This window comes from Falco naumanni, chromosome 4 (genome assembly GCF_017639655.2).
Source record: "Falco naumanni isolate bFalNau1 chromosome 4, bFalNau1.pat, whole genome shotgun sequence".
NCBI lineage: Eukaryota > Metazoa > Chordata > Aves > Falconiformes > Falconidae > Falco > Falco naumanni.
Genome location: NC_054057.1, coordinates 2,794,714 through 2,809,165, shown reverse-complemented (window position 1 = coordinate 2,809,165; position 14,452 = coordinate 2,794,714). Strand labels below are relative to the sequence as shown.

General features: G+C 44.1%; 1 protein-coding gene across 5 annotated transcripts in view; it reads left to right on the top strand.

Annotated features, from left to right (window-relative positions):
* The window catches only part of POMGNT2 (protein O-linked mannose N-acetylglucosaminyltransferase 2 (beta 1,4-)), a 32,742-nt gene extending 18,660 nt beyond the window's left edge, over positions 1–14,082 (top strand). For 2 of the 5 annotated variants that reach the window (XM_040592746.1, XM_040592743.1), the window contains 2 exons: positions 5,026–5,156; positions 11,739–14,082. In XM_040592746.1, coding sequence (XP_040448680.1) covers positions 11,831–13,567 — 1,737 coding nt within the window. In that variant the 5' untranslated portion in view covers positions 5,026–5,156; positions 11,739–11,830 and the 3' untranslated portion in view covers positions 13,568–14,082. Of the gene's footprint in view, positions 1–3,116; positions 3,494–5,025; positions 5,157–11,738 lie in introns of those variants that run through there. The other 3 variants (XM_040592747.1, XM_040592744.1, XM_040592745.1) reach the window with 2 other exon arrangements.
* Positions 14,083–14,452: the final 370 nt, after the last annotated feature.

The following is a 14,452-nucleotide window of genomic DNA, read 5'->3' as shown; positions in this document are numbered from 1 at the left end:
GACTTAAGGTGCAGTAGTAATAGACAGCTATTATTTCAGAGTTGCTGGATTTATTTGATTGTGGGTTTTTTCCCCACTTTAATGATGTAGTTTTGTTCAGTTGCTTTGTGATGTGGCAGATTGACAATTTAACTATGCAACTCCACGTAATGTGAAAAATTGTACCTGTGAAATCTATGCATATACCTCATGCCAGGGGTAGAGAAGGAAAGTAGAAGAGCAGTCTGTAAATTGATGTACTTTCTTCTCCATTAAAATCAAAGCTTGACTAAGATAAGGATCCCAGCATGGTATCTCTGAGTTATCAGGGGTCCCACTGGTAAAGTCCCTAACCAGAGCTGCAGGTCTGGGGAGTCTGTGGAAGGGCTCCTGTTGGTGTCAGTGGAAGCTTTCCAAAGTACAGAAAACACAAAGGCAAAATGTGTTTTCTCAAGTGGAGCTACAAATCTAACACCACTCCTCAGCTTTCAAAATTCAGAGGAAAACCTTTTGTTCCACACGAGATGGCATCTTGGTATTCACAGGGGTCAGAGGGCAATGAGATGAGCTAAAAAGAGAAGGGTGACTGGATATCCTTGGTTCTGACAGGACAAGCTGGGGACACTGGGTGAGCCTGCCAAGGAGATGTCTTCGCTCTTTTTTTTTTTTTTTTTTTTAAATTTCCTCCAGGCAGCTGTGACTGGCAAGTGTCACTTTGAGATCCTCTCAGGACAGGCATGGGTTCATGCTGTAGTTCAAAGTCCACCTTGAGTTGGTGGGAAGAGGTGGCACAGGTCTGGAAAGGAGGGTACTGAGGTAGATGGCACCTTGTCCTGTCGACCCTAGTGATTTTTAATGTTTTCAGCTGGGTCAGAACCATTTTGCTTGTTCTGTACCAAGAAGGCAGATGTATAAAAGCAGCACTCCAGAGCAAGAGATGAGAAATTGTCTTATTTTACTTCTGTGATGCCTTAGTTTAGTAGATCCAACAGTTGTGTTTATTCATCATGTTGGCAGGCTTGTTTTTGAAGATCTAGCTTTGTCAAGAATCTTTTGTCGATTTTTACAGAATGTTATTTGGGTTTATTCTTTGTTTCTTGCAGCTTATTTTTCTTCCGTATTTGGCTATTAACTGGCAGTCAGAAACCCAAGGTTATAAATTCTGTGGTATTATTGTGTTTCTAAGCACGTGTGATGCTGAATGACACCCACATTTCTCAGCTCTGACGGTAGGTGTTTTCAGGCTAGCAGTCTTGTGTCCTTGCATGGGACAAGTCATGGTATTCCTGTGGCTGCTTTGTGCTTCCCAGTTTTGCCAGATCTCTGCCTCAGGACAACCCATCTTATATCAAAGAAAGTGCTGCCTCTGCCACAGCAGACAGGAGAAGCTGGGGGAGGGACATGCTTGTTTTGAGGCAGTGGATCTGAGTCCTGGGAAGGAGAAGGAGATGCCAAAGTGCCGTCCTAGGCTGCAGGTTTTCTCCATGCAATGGCCTTACCCAGGGAGGAGGCCTGACTTCAGTAAGGTCAGGGTACTTGATGGTGAATGAGAGACCCATCACCTGTAATAACTTGAAATGCTGGTGGATCCTTGCCCCAAGAGTTGTAGGGTATTGCAGTAATTGGTATTGTGCTCTGTTGTTACTGCTGTGATTCAAAATGAATTGCCCCTCACTGCCCTGCAAATACTTCAGTGTGTCACACCGCACATTAATTTGGCAGGGCTGGTTCGCCTCCTTGCACAGAAACAGAAGGTTTCTCAGGGCTAGGGTCCCACAGTAAGCAGCGGATGTTAATGGATAGAGTGACTGCAGGCTTCGTCAACAATAACCAGCCCAGGCAGTGTGACTCCACAGTGTAGTGAACCACCACAGATGCTGTAAATCCATTTATCCCCTCCCTCAGATGACTTCCAGCATGATTCGGGGAGGGTAAGAAGCTGGAGCCACCAGCTTGTCTGTGATGCGTATTTAGAGCAAGAGTTTAGGTAACATGCTAGCCCTGGTAGCTGCCAGGCTCTCCTAGATCAGAGTTTTGAATACCCATATCTTACCTAACTACATTCTTCAGTGCAGAGCCATTTGAAATTCTTCAAACTTCTTCAGTTTGGCAGTGAGGATAATTCCTGCCATAAGCAGAAACCAAGGTATTCTTTTCTCTTTCTCTTTATGTAGAATGTTCACTTTTCATCTGAGAGTATCTGTATGACAGTTGGACTAGATGATCATGGTAGGTCCCTTCCAAATGAAATAGGCAATTCTAAATGTATAGACATGTGTGTACATGTGGGTGTTAGAGAACTTTTCCTCTTTTTCATCATTCTTATTTCACCCGTTAGGTCTCACTTAAAGGGAAAAAAGCCTCCCAGATAATCAACAAGATGTATCCTGAAAATACACAGACTAACAGCTGCAGCAAGCCTGGTGTTTGCGTGTGATCTATCTGCAAGGATGTCCCTACAGGGCTGGGATCTTGCTCCTAGTAACTGTGTTCAGTGGTGTGACTTTCAGGCATAAGGCTTTTGGTGAGTGCCATGGGGAGAACTGGGCCACTTTTCTGATCCTGCGTGTAGATCCAGTTGCAGAATTAGGACTTGAAATGTGCCCAGTCAGTACCACCTGGTTTGCCATCTTCAAGAAGCTGCTCAGTCCCCACAGGTTCAATCTCTGTTAAGAAGATTGATGTAAGACATTTTTGCCTCCATGACCTTCAGCTTGTATGCAGTAAGAGATGCTCTTGTAAGCTTCTGGCTCATTTTTGTGCCTTTGTATTTTAGAATTAGTTGTTTCCACCATAAAAGATAACTTCATTTTGAAAATACTGTTCCTGTAGGAATCTCTGAAGGAGGGCACTCACAACCTTGTTCAATACTAAGCCATTTGCTGACCATCACAGCTGGGAAATCGCTTCCCTGGTGCCAAGGGAATTGCTAGAAAGCATGCCAAATGGCTTTCATGTCCTCTAGCAAGGAGCATTTTTTTCCATTCTCTTCTATTGTTTTGTTCTTTTGTGTGAAGTGTTTGGAGTAGTAGTGACATTAATGATATTCAAAAGCAGGATTTCTAAAATGCATGGCCCCCCCCTCCCCAAAACCAGTTTGCTGTCTGCCTCCGAAGACATGCTCAGCTTTGTGAAACAGAACGATGGTGTTTGTTTCAGTGTGGCCACCCGTTGGGGATTTGCAGGAATACTGCAGCAAATCATCCTGCATGCAAGGCTGACCTCTGGGAGGCTAACAAATTGAGGTGAGCCAGCTGGAGCGATAGGACACTGCCAACAGACAGAGCATGCTCAGACCTGGGGGAGAAAGGTAGTTCAGTCTGCAGATGGTGCACGGGTTACTGTGCTGAGAGCTGTTAGATGCGATTTTTTTTCTTTTTCTTTTATGGTGGTGGGGAAAGAAGAGGACTGGAGTGTTCGTTCCCCTGCAAAGCGTAGCTTTGAGGTGTCGTCTTTTTTCTTTCTCCTGTGAAAGAGGCACTGGATAGCATTTCCTGTCATTTAGCAACACCAGGTATGAGTGCATGTGCTGAAACACTAATCTACCAGTGATAGTACTTCCAAGATTGAAAAGGTTGTAAACGCTCTGATTAACTGTTTCTTTGCTGGATGTTATTGTAACTGTGCTCTGTTTGCTGTGCCGATCACATATGGCTCGGAATTCAGTTTTGTTGGCACTCCTGGCTGCAGTGGACCTCGGGGGGAGAGGGGTTTAACATGTTTTTTGATGCTCTCTCCTTGCTCCCCCCCCAACTTCACACTGAATCTCCTCTATGGCTGTGCATGTGTGGGAAGGAGGTCAGTAGTTCACTTGTAATCCCAGGTTTTTGTAGTCCCTCGTTGTTTGACTGGTGGTTTGCTTTATCGTTTTTAAACAAAAGTCTCACGGAGAAAACATCTTTGATCTGGACTAAATTCTGTAGGTTTTCAGAAATTTATTTCTTACTGGACAGGTGCTGCTTTGGGGTTACTTTTTTTTTTACCCTTCTCAAAAAACAGGCAAATGCAGAGGTTGTGGTAACCAAGGAGGGTTTTTCACTGTTCTTATTGGCTGTGCTGTGCTCCTAACAGTTTCAACTCCTGCTTAGAATTTGCAGCACACAGGAGTGGTGTCAGGCACCGTACTGGTGGGAAGTGGGGAGAGCTCAGGCTGTAAATGCTGCTAAGCACCAGTCCCTGTATCCAAATAACACAGGTAATAACACAGGTACTTTTTCCATTGGAGAACAGAGAAAGAAAGGATAGATAAAATACAGAGGATTAATAAATGGCAGCTAAAGCCAAAAGGCATAGTTGGAGTGACTTAAGTTCATCTTGTTCAGTACTTTGGGATTTTGCATCATGTTCTTTTAAATTCACTTTTGTGGCATTAGTAAATTTTCCCTTCAGCTACCCTTGCTCCATCTTTGCTCTAGGTAGACCACTGAAGTAAGACAAACCTGCTGCTCTCAGACACATTTTTGTTTCTGACAAAGGTATCTTGCTTATGGGCTAAAAGCAAGAGACCAGGCAAAAGAAGAGTTTTTGTTACTCATATGACAGTGCTGTTAATGCCAGTATAACCTGGCGTAACATTTGGTGGGATACTGAGGTGAACAAAGATCAGCTGGAATGAGCTCTTTCTGTTAAGCTTACCCCCACCCCACCCCCCGCCGGTGTAGCCATGGTTATTTTGAGTACCTTGGGTTTTCATCTTTAGGCTTGGGACTGTCAGAAAGTGAAGACGTGAGGGCTGAGAGAAATAGGGTTTTTTCTTCTTTTCTTTTTCTGTTTTAGCTTGTTTTTCTTACATCTCCCACTTCAAGCTGGTTTATCAGAAAACATCTTATTTAGGGGAATTTTCTGGAGATCAGGGTTAGTTTTTGTTGGGGGAAAGGATTTCATGCACCATGTCATTCTGGATGGAGAAGAGATCTTGCAAATGTGCACTTTAAAAGCCCAGGAAGTATTCTTTTTAATTTCATACTTTTAGCTTAATTTTGTGGCTTGGTTATATGAATTGACTGCTTAGTGTTGGATTATTTTTTTTCACCTGTTCTTTCATAGATCAACACAGCAGTATCAACAAATACTAAATCAATGGCTGCTAGTCAATGTGACAGTCAAGTTGGACCTCTTCCTGTCCCAGCTCTCACAGACTCTGAAATTAAAGGGAAGAAAATTTAAATTTTCTACCTGTAAGTATAACTGGTAGGTGTCCAGTAGCCACTAATGTTCTCCTGTTCAAATTGAAGGTAAATTTGCAATAGAGACCATTGCACAGGCCCTCAGTCTCCTTGGTTGCAGTCTTACATAGAAAGATCTACAGTTTTGCTTTCTGTTCCTCACACTAACCATAAAAACTGAAGATAAACGTAATTTTGAGCACAACTGTCTATAGATACCTGAGGTTTTTGTGAGACAATTGAAGTTTTTTTTAAATATAGTTATATTTTAGTTTTTCTGAATAAAGCTCTTTTTAAAATTCTACTTGAGACTACAGAGTTAAAATACTCTTATTTTTTCATATCCCCTCTTTGTATCAGGCTTTGTGAGTGATATTTGTGTCCTTAACTGCAGGGTTTGCTCCCTTTGAGAATCTGCTCTTTTCCTGTTTAAAAAGTCAGCACTTCTACACTTGGCTGCTTTTTACAAAGAAAATGTTCCAGTATATCAATCATTCAGTGTACCATCCTTTCTTTAATGTGATATGTACTGTGAAAGATGTATGTATCTCATTAAATAAATACAGTGAATAAGATGATAACAGCCTTTTGGGCTGTGGGGATTGACTTGCTTGTAGTTCTGCAGGAATCTGACAGAGATGAGAATAAAAGCCATTTCTTGGCTGCTGAATCTTAACTCCCCCTCCTTCCAGTTGGGAAACTTGCCTTCTAGCAACTTCTGCTTTGAGCATGAATGAAGTAGGTATTTAAAACTGCATGTGTTACATATACTGCATCCTTAGCTAAGCCTCTTGCATCAAGGATGGGAGAAAGAACAGAAGACATTTTGCAGGGGGAGTGTGAAATGCCGTGTATGCACGCTTTTCTTTTCCTGCTTGTCCTGGAAAGCCAGTCTAGCAAGAGATGGATCCAGGGCTAAAGAGTGGAGTGCTAATGGGGAAAAAATGTCCTCAAGGAGGGAATATCTGCTCCCACCTCTCCCACTGTCTTGCCATAATAAAAATAAGGGTCAGGGTCCCCGGCCCATTTCCTGCTCATGTGGCTCTGCCCCAGCTCCTTCCCTGTCGTGTGGCAGGAGCAGCCCCACTCCACTTATAGTTGTGCTGAGTTTCTGGGAGCTACAGAGATGATTCTGCTTGGACACTGCTGCCATGACTGGCAGGCTCTGCATGGGGCCAGTCAGCTGGGCCAAACCCAAGCTGGCCTCTGTGTAGAGGCATTTCTCTCAGTGCGCAGAGTGGTGATGCTCTCTGGAAATGCCTGTCCTTCGTGCTTTTTTTCCATTTTGTGAGCCTTTTTAGGCTGCTGTAGCTCTGGAAAACTGAGCATTGGCTTGAAAAGTGCTTGGGCAGTTAGTAACAAAAGCTTGATAAGGCCTGAGTAGACAAACCAGCACTTCGTATTTTGTTAATATCTGCAGAACTAGGTGGTTCCCCTTTAGACATGCTAGTCACCCAGGTGACCCTTGTTCTCCCTAATCAAGCTCTTGCTTTTTTTTCCTTCGGGGGTGTGTATGTGTGTCTTAGTAGTGTATGTTTGTGTCTTTGTTTATTTGGGTTTTATTGCATGGGTGTTGTAGCTTTTTCTCCCAACTGCTTACCTAGATTGTAATTTTTAAAATGGAGAAAGATCTAAAACATTGTCCATCGTATTAATAGATTTAAAGTAGTGATTCATCCTACCCTAGCTTCACAATTAAAAAAAGAACAACAGAGCTGGTCTCTTAAATGGATCCAAACAGTCCTCTGTGCCAGCTGTCTATTAGTAGAAATTCATCTGTCCCATCCCACCCACTCTGATCTCCATAACTTGTTAACCAGAGATGAAGAACAGTGTCTCCATCTAATGCTTCCTGTTGCTTTCCTGCTTCCTGAGGATGTTTTAAACATCCTCATGACCAGCACCTAACGTGCAGAAGGCGCTACTGTGTCCAGACTTCCAGGAGAGTACTACAGACCTGCAAGATGCTTGTGGTCTCTGCCAGAAGTGCCAGCTGAACACATTAGATGCATACTTCTGAAGGCTTTACCTGCTCGTTGGTAGTCAATGCTAGTTAGAGAAGCAGTAGCTAGGCTGAGAGAAGGCAGCTGTGACCCCTTTGCTAAGTGAGCGGGGGTAGAGGAAGAGAATGGGGTAAGCTCTTCACACCTGTGATCTCTTTTGGAAAAAGAGCAAAGATGAGCTGACCAAAAATAGAGTCCCTCCCACAGGCTCTTAGCTTTTGGAGTGGCATCCGTTGAGACTGAGCTGCAAGCCCCAGGACATGCTCTTATTTCCATTGCAAGGTCTTGAGCTACCCCTATGCCAGTGTGTTTGTTGAACTCCTCATCTTTGACCGTGCAGTGCTGCAAGTCAGCTGCCCCAGTGCCCTGTCAGCATTGCTGCCAGGGAAATCTGCCGCTCTGTCTCACTCATATCCTGCTCCTTCTCTGCAGCCTGCTCCTGTCAGGAGTCCTCAGGGGCACCTCCTGTCCCATCCTATGCCATCCCCTTCCAGGGGGCATCGTTGCCCTTTGCTAACTTGGCAGTCAGAAGCTCTGTGCTACTTTTACATGCATGTTTCTTCTGGCTAGGCTCTAGTCTATCAGCTGTTGTGTCTTCTGATGCTGAAGGATGGTGCTTTAGCACTTCAAAGCAGAGAGTGAAAAAATGTCAGTCCATGCGATTTCCTTGGTAACTGGGGCATATTGCTCATGTGGAACAAAGCTGTGGTGATCCCAGTGTCACTGTGAGAAGTGAGAGGGTAGATGAGTGTGGTAGATGTGGGGAGGAAATAATCTGTGGGCAACTGGGGAGGTGGAACAACCTAGATGCTGACCTATATGTAGAAATAAACAGCACAGAAGACTGCTCTTAAGGAAAAGTAGCAGTGAGTCTGGCCTGCCACTTCTGCAGGTGTTTTTCAGTTCTTAAGATGTTTTCCAATGACACTGTCATTGGAGGGAGGGGAGCAGCAGCTCTAGACCCATTTTGTGAGGGAGATTCAGTAATGAAAGTTCCTTTTATTGTGAAGCAGTTTTCTTCAGGTGGAAGACTAAATGCTTTCACCTATTTCAGAGTTACCTGCTGCCTCCTGGGAAAGTTTCCCATCCCAGGACTAGTCCTGTTGACAACACTTAATGATGGATCTTAGCTTTGGGGGACTGAGGAACCAGGGGACATGGAGTGATTGCTTGCCTTTACCCCCTGGCTGCAGGCTCTCCTGGGTATGTAAAAGCAAACAGCAGGATGGTTTGTTACTATTTATGTTCTGTCAGTCCCTGAAGGACCAAAGATTTTAGTTCTCAAAAGTGTGTGTTCACCGAAAGCATCAGATTAAAGAAAAGGTGGATGATAAAATGTGGGAAAATAGGCTAGGAATTAAGATAGTTCCCCGAGTACATGTGAAATTCCCCTTTCAGTTCTGCCTGTGACACCCCTTCCTGTCCACTTACTTGTTCACTTCCATCAAAAGCAGCTTTCAGCCAAGCAGCATGATCCAGGATTTGTAAACTGGCAATGAGGTACAGCAGTGAAGACAGATTCCTTTAGCACTGCTAGCTTTTAACATTCATTCCTGACACCTGGTTAGCTAAAGCACATACTTCAGCTAAGTGCAGGAAAGTGAGAGCTGCACTGAGAGAAGAGATGGAGGAGGGCCTTGCAGGTAATTTTTATTAAATAGCTGAGTTCATTTGTAGCCATTTAGCAGGTATTGCTGTAGTAGAGTTCAACATGAAAATTGCTAACATCCGAACACTGGCTGCATCCATCAGGCTGCATCTCTGAAGTGCCTCTTAACACCTTTCCCTTGGGGCTGGAGGGGAGAGAAAAAATCAGTCAGGGGTGAAACATCAGAACAGGCTGTTCCTAAGGAGGCCTGTTCAGCTCAAGGGGTTTGTAGTAGTCGGTGAAGCTCTCCACCACTGAGATGCCTGTGAAATGCAGGTGGTATCAGTGGTGTTTTTATGGATTGCTGGCTTCTGATGCCTTTGAAACACCCACACACTCCTCTGCTGTACTGGAATAATAAAGAGGCTTCTCGGCTTTCACCCTCTGCCAAGTTCTTGCAACTTGTATTGGCTCCATTGAACTTGTAGGTGCTTTGTTCTTCTGACCTGCAGTAGCTAACTTGCACAATGCCCACAGACTGGCCTTCATTTGAAATGCGAGCTTGTGGCAGAGGACCTGACTGTTTAGGCTCAGTCCTTTCCTTGGTGCTGTTGCCAAAGTCATTAAAAGCTGTGCTCACAAGACGAGAAGTCTGTAGTGGAGAGGTTCTGTGGAGAGTTGGATGATATCGTTACTTATCTTACAAAGATAGTGAAGAAGTAAAATGAAGCTTTGGAAGTCTGGTACCAACAAAATAACTTAAGATCTGTCCCCATCAAAAAATTATTTTCCTGAAAGCTGGTTTGGTTGCATTAGCAGAGCCTAACCAACTGATGGACTGCTGGCCCCAGTAGGTTTCTATTCAAGGCTGTCCATGGAACAGCCATGGTTGAGACCTGCAAAGCCATGAGGAGCAGCAGTCATCCCCTGTTATAGGGAAGGAAGGATTGAGAGGTGATGTGACAGGCATCATTCATCTGTGCAGGGGATCTGTGGCAGCTGGGACAAGACCAGGTTTAAATTGCTGTGGTGGAAACAAAGGCTGAGTGTTAGGAAAGAGTTTATCACAGTCCTTCATGCTTCTATTGCTAGGGACTGGCTGAAGAGATGAATGACTATTAAGAATGAGATAGATAAACATCTTTTGGGAGTGGTCTAGGGAGGGCTGATCCTGCCCTGGTAATTAGATGACCACTCTGTGTCTCTTCCCATTTCTTTTTCCATGGTTGAAATCAAAACACCTTTTTAATTTACTGCTTGCTTTTAAGGAGTTGCTAAGTGAGGCAGTTTTTCAGACCACTTGCCAAAGGAGGTGGACTTCATTTGTGTTTCATCTGAGTACTAGAGCTGCTCTAAAATTGAAATGAATTTGTTGCTCAGATCCCCAGAGACCACCTCTTGAATCTGTGTGGCTTACAGCTAGCACTGCTTTGGTATTCAGTCTCCCGTGTACATTCAGTTCTTCCTAAGACAGGGTTCCCACAGGCTGTTGGGATTTCACAAGCTGTAGGGATCCCTTTAACTTCATTGAATTCTGTGAATGATTCTCTGTTCAATTCCAAGATGGCAGGATCAAGCTTTTAGGCTGCAATATCTCTTTTCAAAAGAACTCCCTTGGTGGTAGAAGAGGTGTTCACATTGGTCCTAAATATGCCGTGCTGTCTTCCTCCCCTCTGCCATGTAAGAACAAGTGTCTCTGAGTTAAAATACTAAGGACTGCTGCTTGGGATGTCAGAGCATGTGCTTGGGACATTGCTGTTTTTCCCCTCCCTGGAAACATGCATCAAGGAAAGTTTAAATTGCTGCCTTTAAAAACTGCAGCTAGAAACAGTCTAATCAGGTATATACCAATCAAAAATTCCCCTTCCTAAAGTTCCCCATGAGTCATGGCTACAATTATTTGCAGCCTGACTAGGAGTGAAGCTTGATGCATAATGAAAATTGGTGCCCGTAAATACTGTAGGTGAATCAATATCTCAATCTACGTTCACAGTTGAAAATATAATCAATACTCTGATATAAACCAGTAGTATTTCTACATAGCAAGAAAACAGTGGTAGGATCTCTCCCATGACAGAAACAGGGAGGCCTTGGAGCAGCACAGAAAAGATTCATAGGTTGGGGTGGGAAAACACCAACTCTAGAAGCATTTCAAGTGTATTACCTTCCCATTTGTATAAGAGTTGGCTGTGCTGGTGCAAGTCAAGACTCTCACAAAATGAAGGTTTGATTACTTTAATGACACATCAATTCCTCGTATAAAGAGCAAAGCTCTTCTCTCTCCCATGCCAATATTTCTTTTGGAGTACGATGGCAGCTGCTAGCGTTAGATCCCAGATTGCAGCCAAAGAAACAACTGAGTGACTTGGGAGTCTCCCACAGGGCAATCCATAAACCTGCAAGTCCTTCTCCCACCCCCACAGTAAAATGGAATTGAATGTTATGTTCATTGTCTCACATTTCATACTAGAACGGCGTATATTGGAATAGCAAAATCTATATTTGGCAATACCCCTTGTACTATTATTATCCGTACAGTGAAGGTGGGAGGCAGAGTTGGGTACTCACAGCCATGCAAAAGGCCTATTGCAGATTGAGAGAAGGAGCTAGGTCTGCCAAGCCCTGCACAAGTGGCCCAGTGATTGCAGGGCATTCTTTCCTCTCACTGGTGGAGTGGTCTGCAAAAAGCACAGTGAACCAAAATCCCAGGGAACACACCATTTTTTCTGACAAGTCTTCACAGAGCTCATCCTCGAACTCTTTTACTTTTTCTTCTCCAAAAGGGTAGAATGAAAATGAGAGGGGAAGCTTTACTGTAGAGCAGCTTTTTTTAAAAAAAAAACAATTTTGGGTAGTGCTTTGGTGCTCTTTTCCCTCATTCCCTGGAAGGAGGGGAAAAATTACTGGAGAAAGCCTAAATTCTCTTGAATAGTCTGTAAAGTGTGATTTATGTTGGAGCTGTAAACCTGATGTTTAAATGGGTCCTTGTTTTATTTTCCGCAGGTCTTTGCCCTCACCATGTCAAGGAGTGTTAATGATGTGTTCCCTCTCCACTGCATTCCCCACTTGTCATATTGCTAGGGTCTAACTACAGAATGAACATAGCAGCTGTGTTTAATGCCCTGCTCGTGTCTGTCCTTGCTGCTGTGCTGTGGAAATACATCAAACTGCGAGAGCATGTCTTCATGGTCGAGGAGGAGTTGGTCCTCACACGTCAGTCTCAGGAACTCTCTCAGGCTCAGATCGACTACCATGCAGCTCTCCAGGCACTGGTGGAGGACGGTACCAGGATGGTGTGCACTGGCAGGATGCACACCGACCGCATCTGCCGCTTTGAGTCCCTCTGCTACTCTACTGAGGCTGAAGAGTTCATCTACTTTCACAGCAACTCCTCGGTCATGCTGCCCAACCTGGGGTCCCGGAGATTCCAGCCGGCCCTGCTCGACCTCTCCTCTGTGGAAGATCACAACACTCAGTACTTCAACTTTGTGGAGCTTCCAGCTGCTGCGCTGAAATTTATGCCAAAGCCAGTCTTTGTGCCTGACGTGGCGCTGATTGCTAACAGGTTCAACCCAGACAACCTGATGCATGTCTTTCATGACGACCTCCTCCCCATTTATTACACCATGCAGCAGTTCTCTGATTTAGATCTGGAGGCACGGCTCTTCTTCATGGAAGGGTGGAGTGAAGGTGTTCACTTTGACCTCTACAAGTTACTGAGTAACAAGCAGCCGCTCCTCAGGGAGCAGCTTAAAACCCTGGGCAGGCTCCTCTGCTTTACCAAATCATACGTGGGACTGTCTAAAATCACCACCTGGTACCAGTACGGATTTGTTCAGCCACAAGGGCCGAAGGCTAACATCCTGGTTTCTGGTAACGAGATCAGGCAGTTCACCAAATTCATGATGTACAAGCTGAACATCAGCTTGGAGGAAAGCTCCAGTGAGGAGTACATCGTAGTGTTCAGTCGAACAATCAACAGACTTATCCTAAATGAGGCAGAACTAATCCTGGCTCTTGCTCAGGAGTTTCAGATGAAAACCATTACCGTCTCTCTAGAGGAGCATTCATTTTCTGACATCGTCCGGTTGATCAGCAATGCGTCCATGCTGGTCAGCATGCATGGGGCCCAATTAGTCATGTCTCTCTTCTTGCCAAGAGGTGCCACAGTGGTGGAGCTCTTCCCTTATGCTATCAACCCTGAACACTATACCCCTTACAAAACCCTGGCAACCCTTCCTGGCATGGACCTGCAGTACATTGCCTGGCAGAACACTGACAGGGAAGACACCGTTACCTACCCAGACAGACCCTGGGATCAGGGTGGGATTGCTCATCTGGACAAAGCTGAGCAAGAGCGCATTATTAAGAGCACAGAGGTGCCACGGCACCTCTGCTGCCGCAACCCTGAGTGGCTGTTCCGTGCCTACCAGGACACAAAGGTGAACATCCCTTCACTCATCCATGTGATCAGGCAGACTGTGAAATCTAAGCCTGGACCCAAGAAGCAGAAGTGGCCTGGTAGCCTCTACCCTGGCAAAGTGAGGGATGCCAAGTGTCAAGCCTCTGTCCAGGGCACAAGCGAAGCTAAACTTGCCGTGTCCTGGCAGATTCCCTGGAACCTGAAGTATCTCAAGGTCAGAGAAGTGAAATATGAAGTGTGGATACAAGAGCAAGGGGAAAACACTTACATGCCTTATATATTGTCCCATCAGAATCATACCTTCTCAGAAAATATTAAGCCCTTCACGATATACCTGGTGTGGATACGCTGCATCTTCAACAAAAATCTCCTGGGACCTTTTGCAGATGTGCTCTTGTGTAGTACATAACCTGTTGCACTACCTGTACAGTTCTAACCTGCTCTCCACTCTATCTGTGGTTTAAAACTTCTTGTCTTGTAGTTTGTAGAGGGCTGAAGAGGACTAGACTGTACCAATGCCTAAGTGTCCATTTTATTGCACTCCATGTGTGTTCTTTAAATGGTATTTATTTCCAGTGAGTGGTAAAAAAAAAAAAACAAACAACAAAAACCCCCAAAACAACACAAAAAAAACCCAAGAAACCTCTGTGTTCTTCAGAGTAACTTCCAGAAATTAAATTACATGCTGAATACATGTAATTGAAAACAGAATGGAAGTGAATTGTGTGTACCTTGGTCGTGATTTAAATTTGTTTCTATTGTGTGGTGAGTATTTAAGCACAGCATTAAACTGCAGTTAATTCCATGGCTAGGTGGGCAATTCTCATCAGCTTTTCCTTGTAAGTTATTTTTTTCAGAAACTTTGACTGTAACTTTGAGTTCAAGTTTTGGTACGAGAGCCTTCATTAAACTGCTGTAAACCTCCTTGATTTTTTTTCTCCTTGATTTTTTTTTTTTTTTTGCTTTTTATTTGTCATAATCGTTATTGTGATAGATTTATCTATTGCTGTCATAAAATGTGTATATGGGTAGCTTTATATTTTTCATATTTTGGCTGAAGAGAATGAGACTACAGTGTCAGCTTCATGTTTAAAATCAGATTTTACTGCACCCCAATAGCAAAAGGCTGAAGTAGCAGATAGGAGATAAAGGGGTTGGAGCGGATAAAATAATCTACTGTGTTTTAAGATGTTTTCATTTTGTGAGTTAGGTCGGTGGGAAAGGAAGGGGGTGGTTCAGAAGGGGTGAAGGAGGAGACATTGCACTTAACAGCAAGCTACTTGAGAGAATCCTT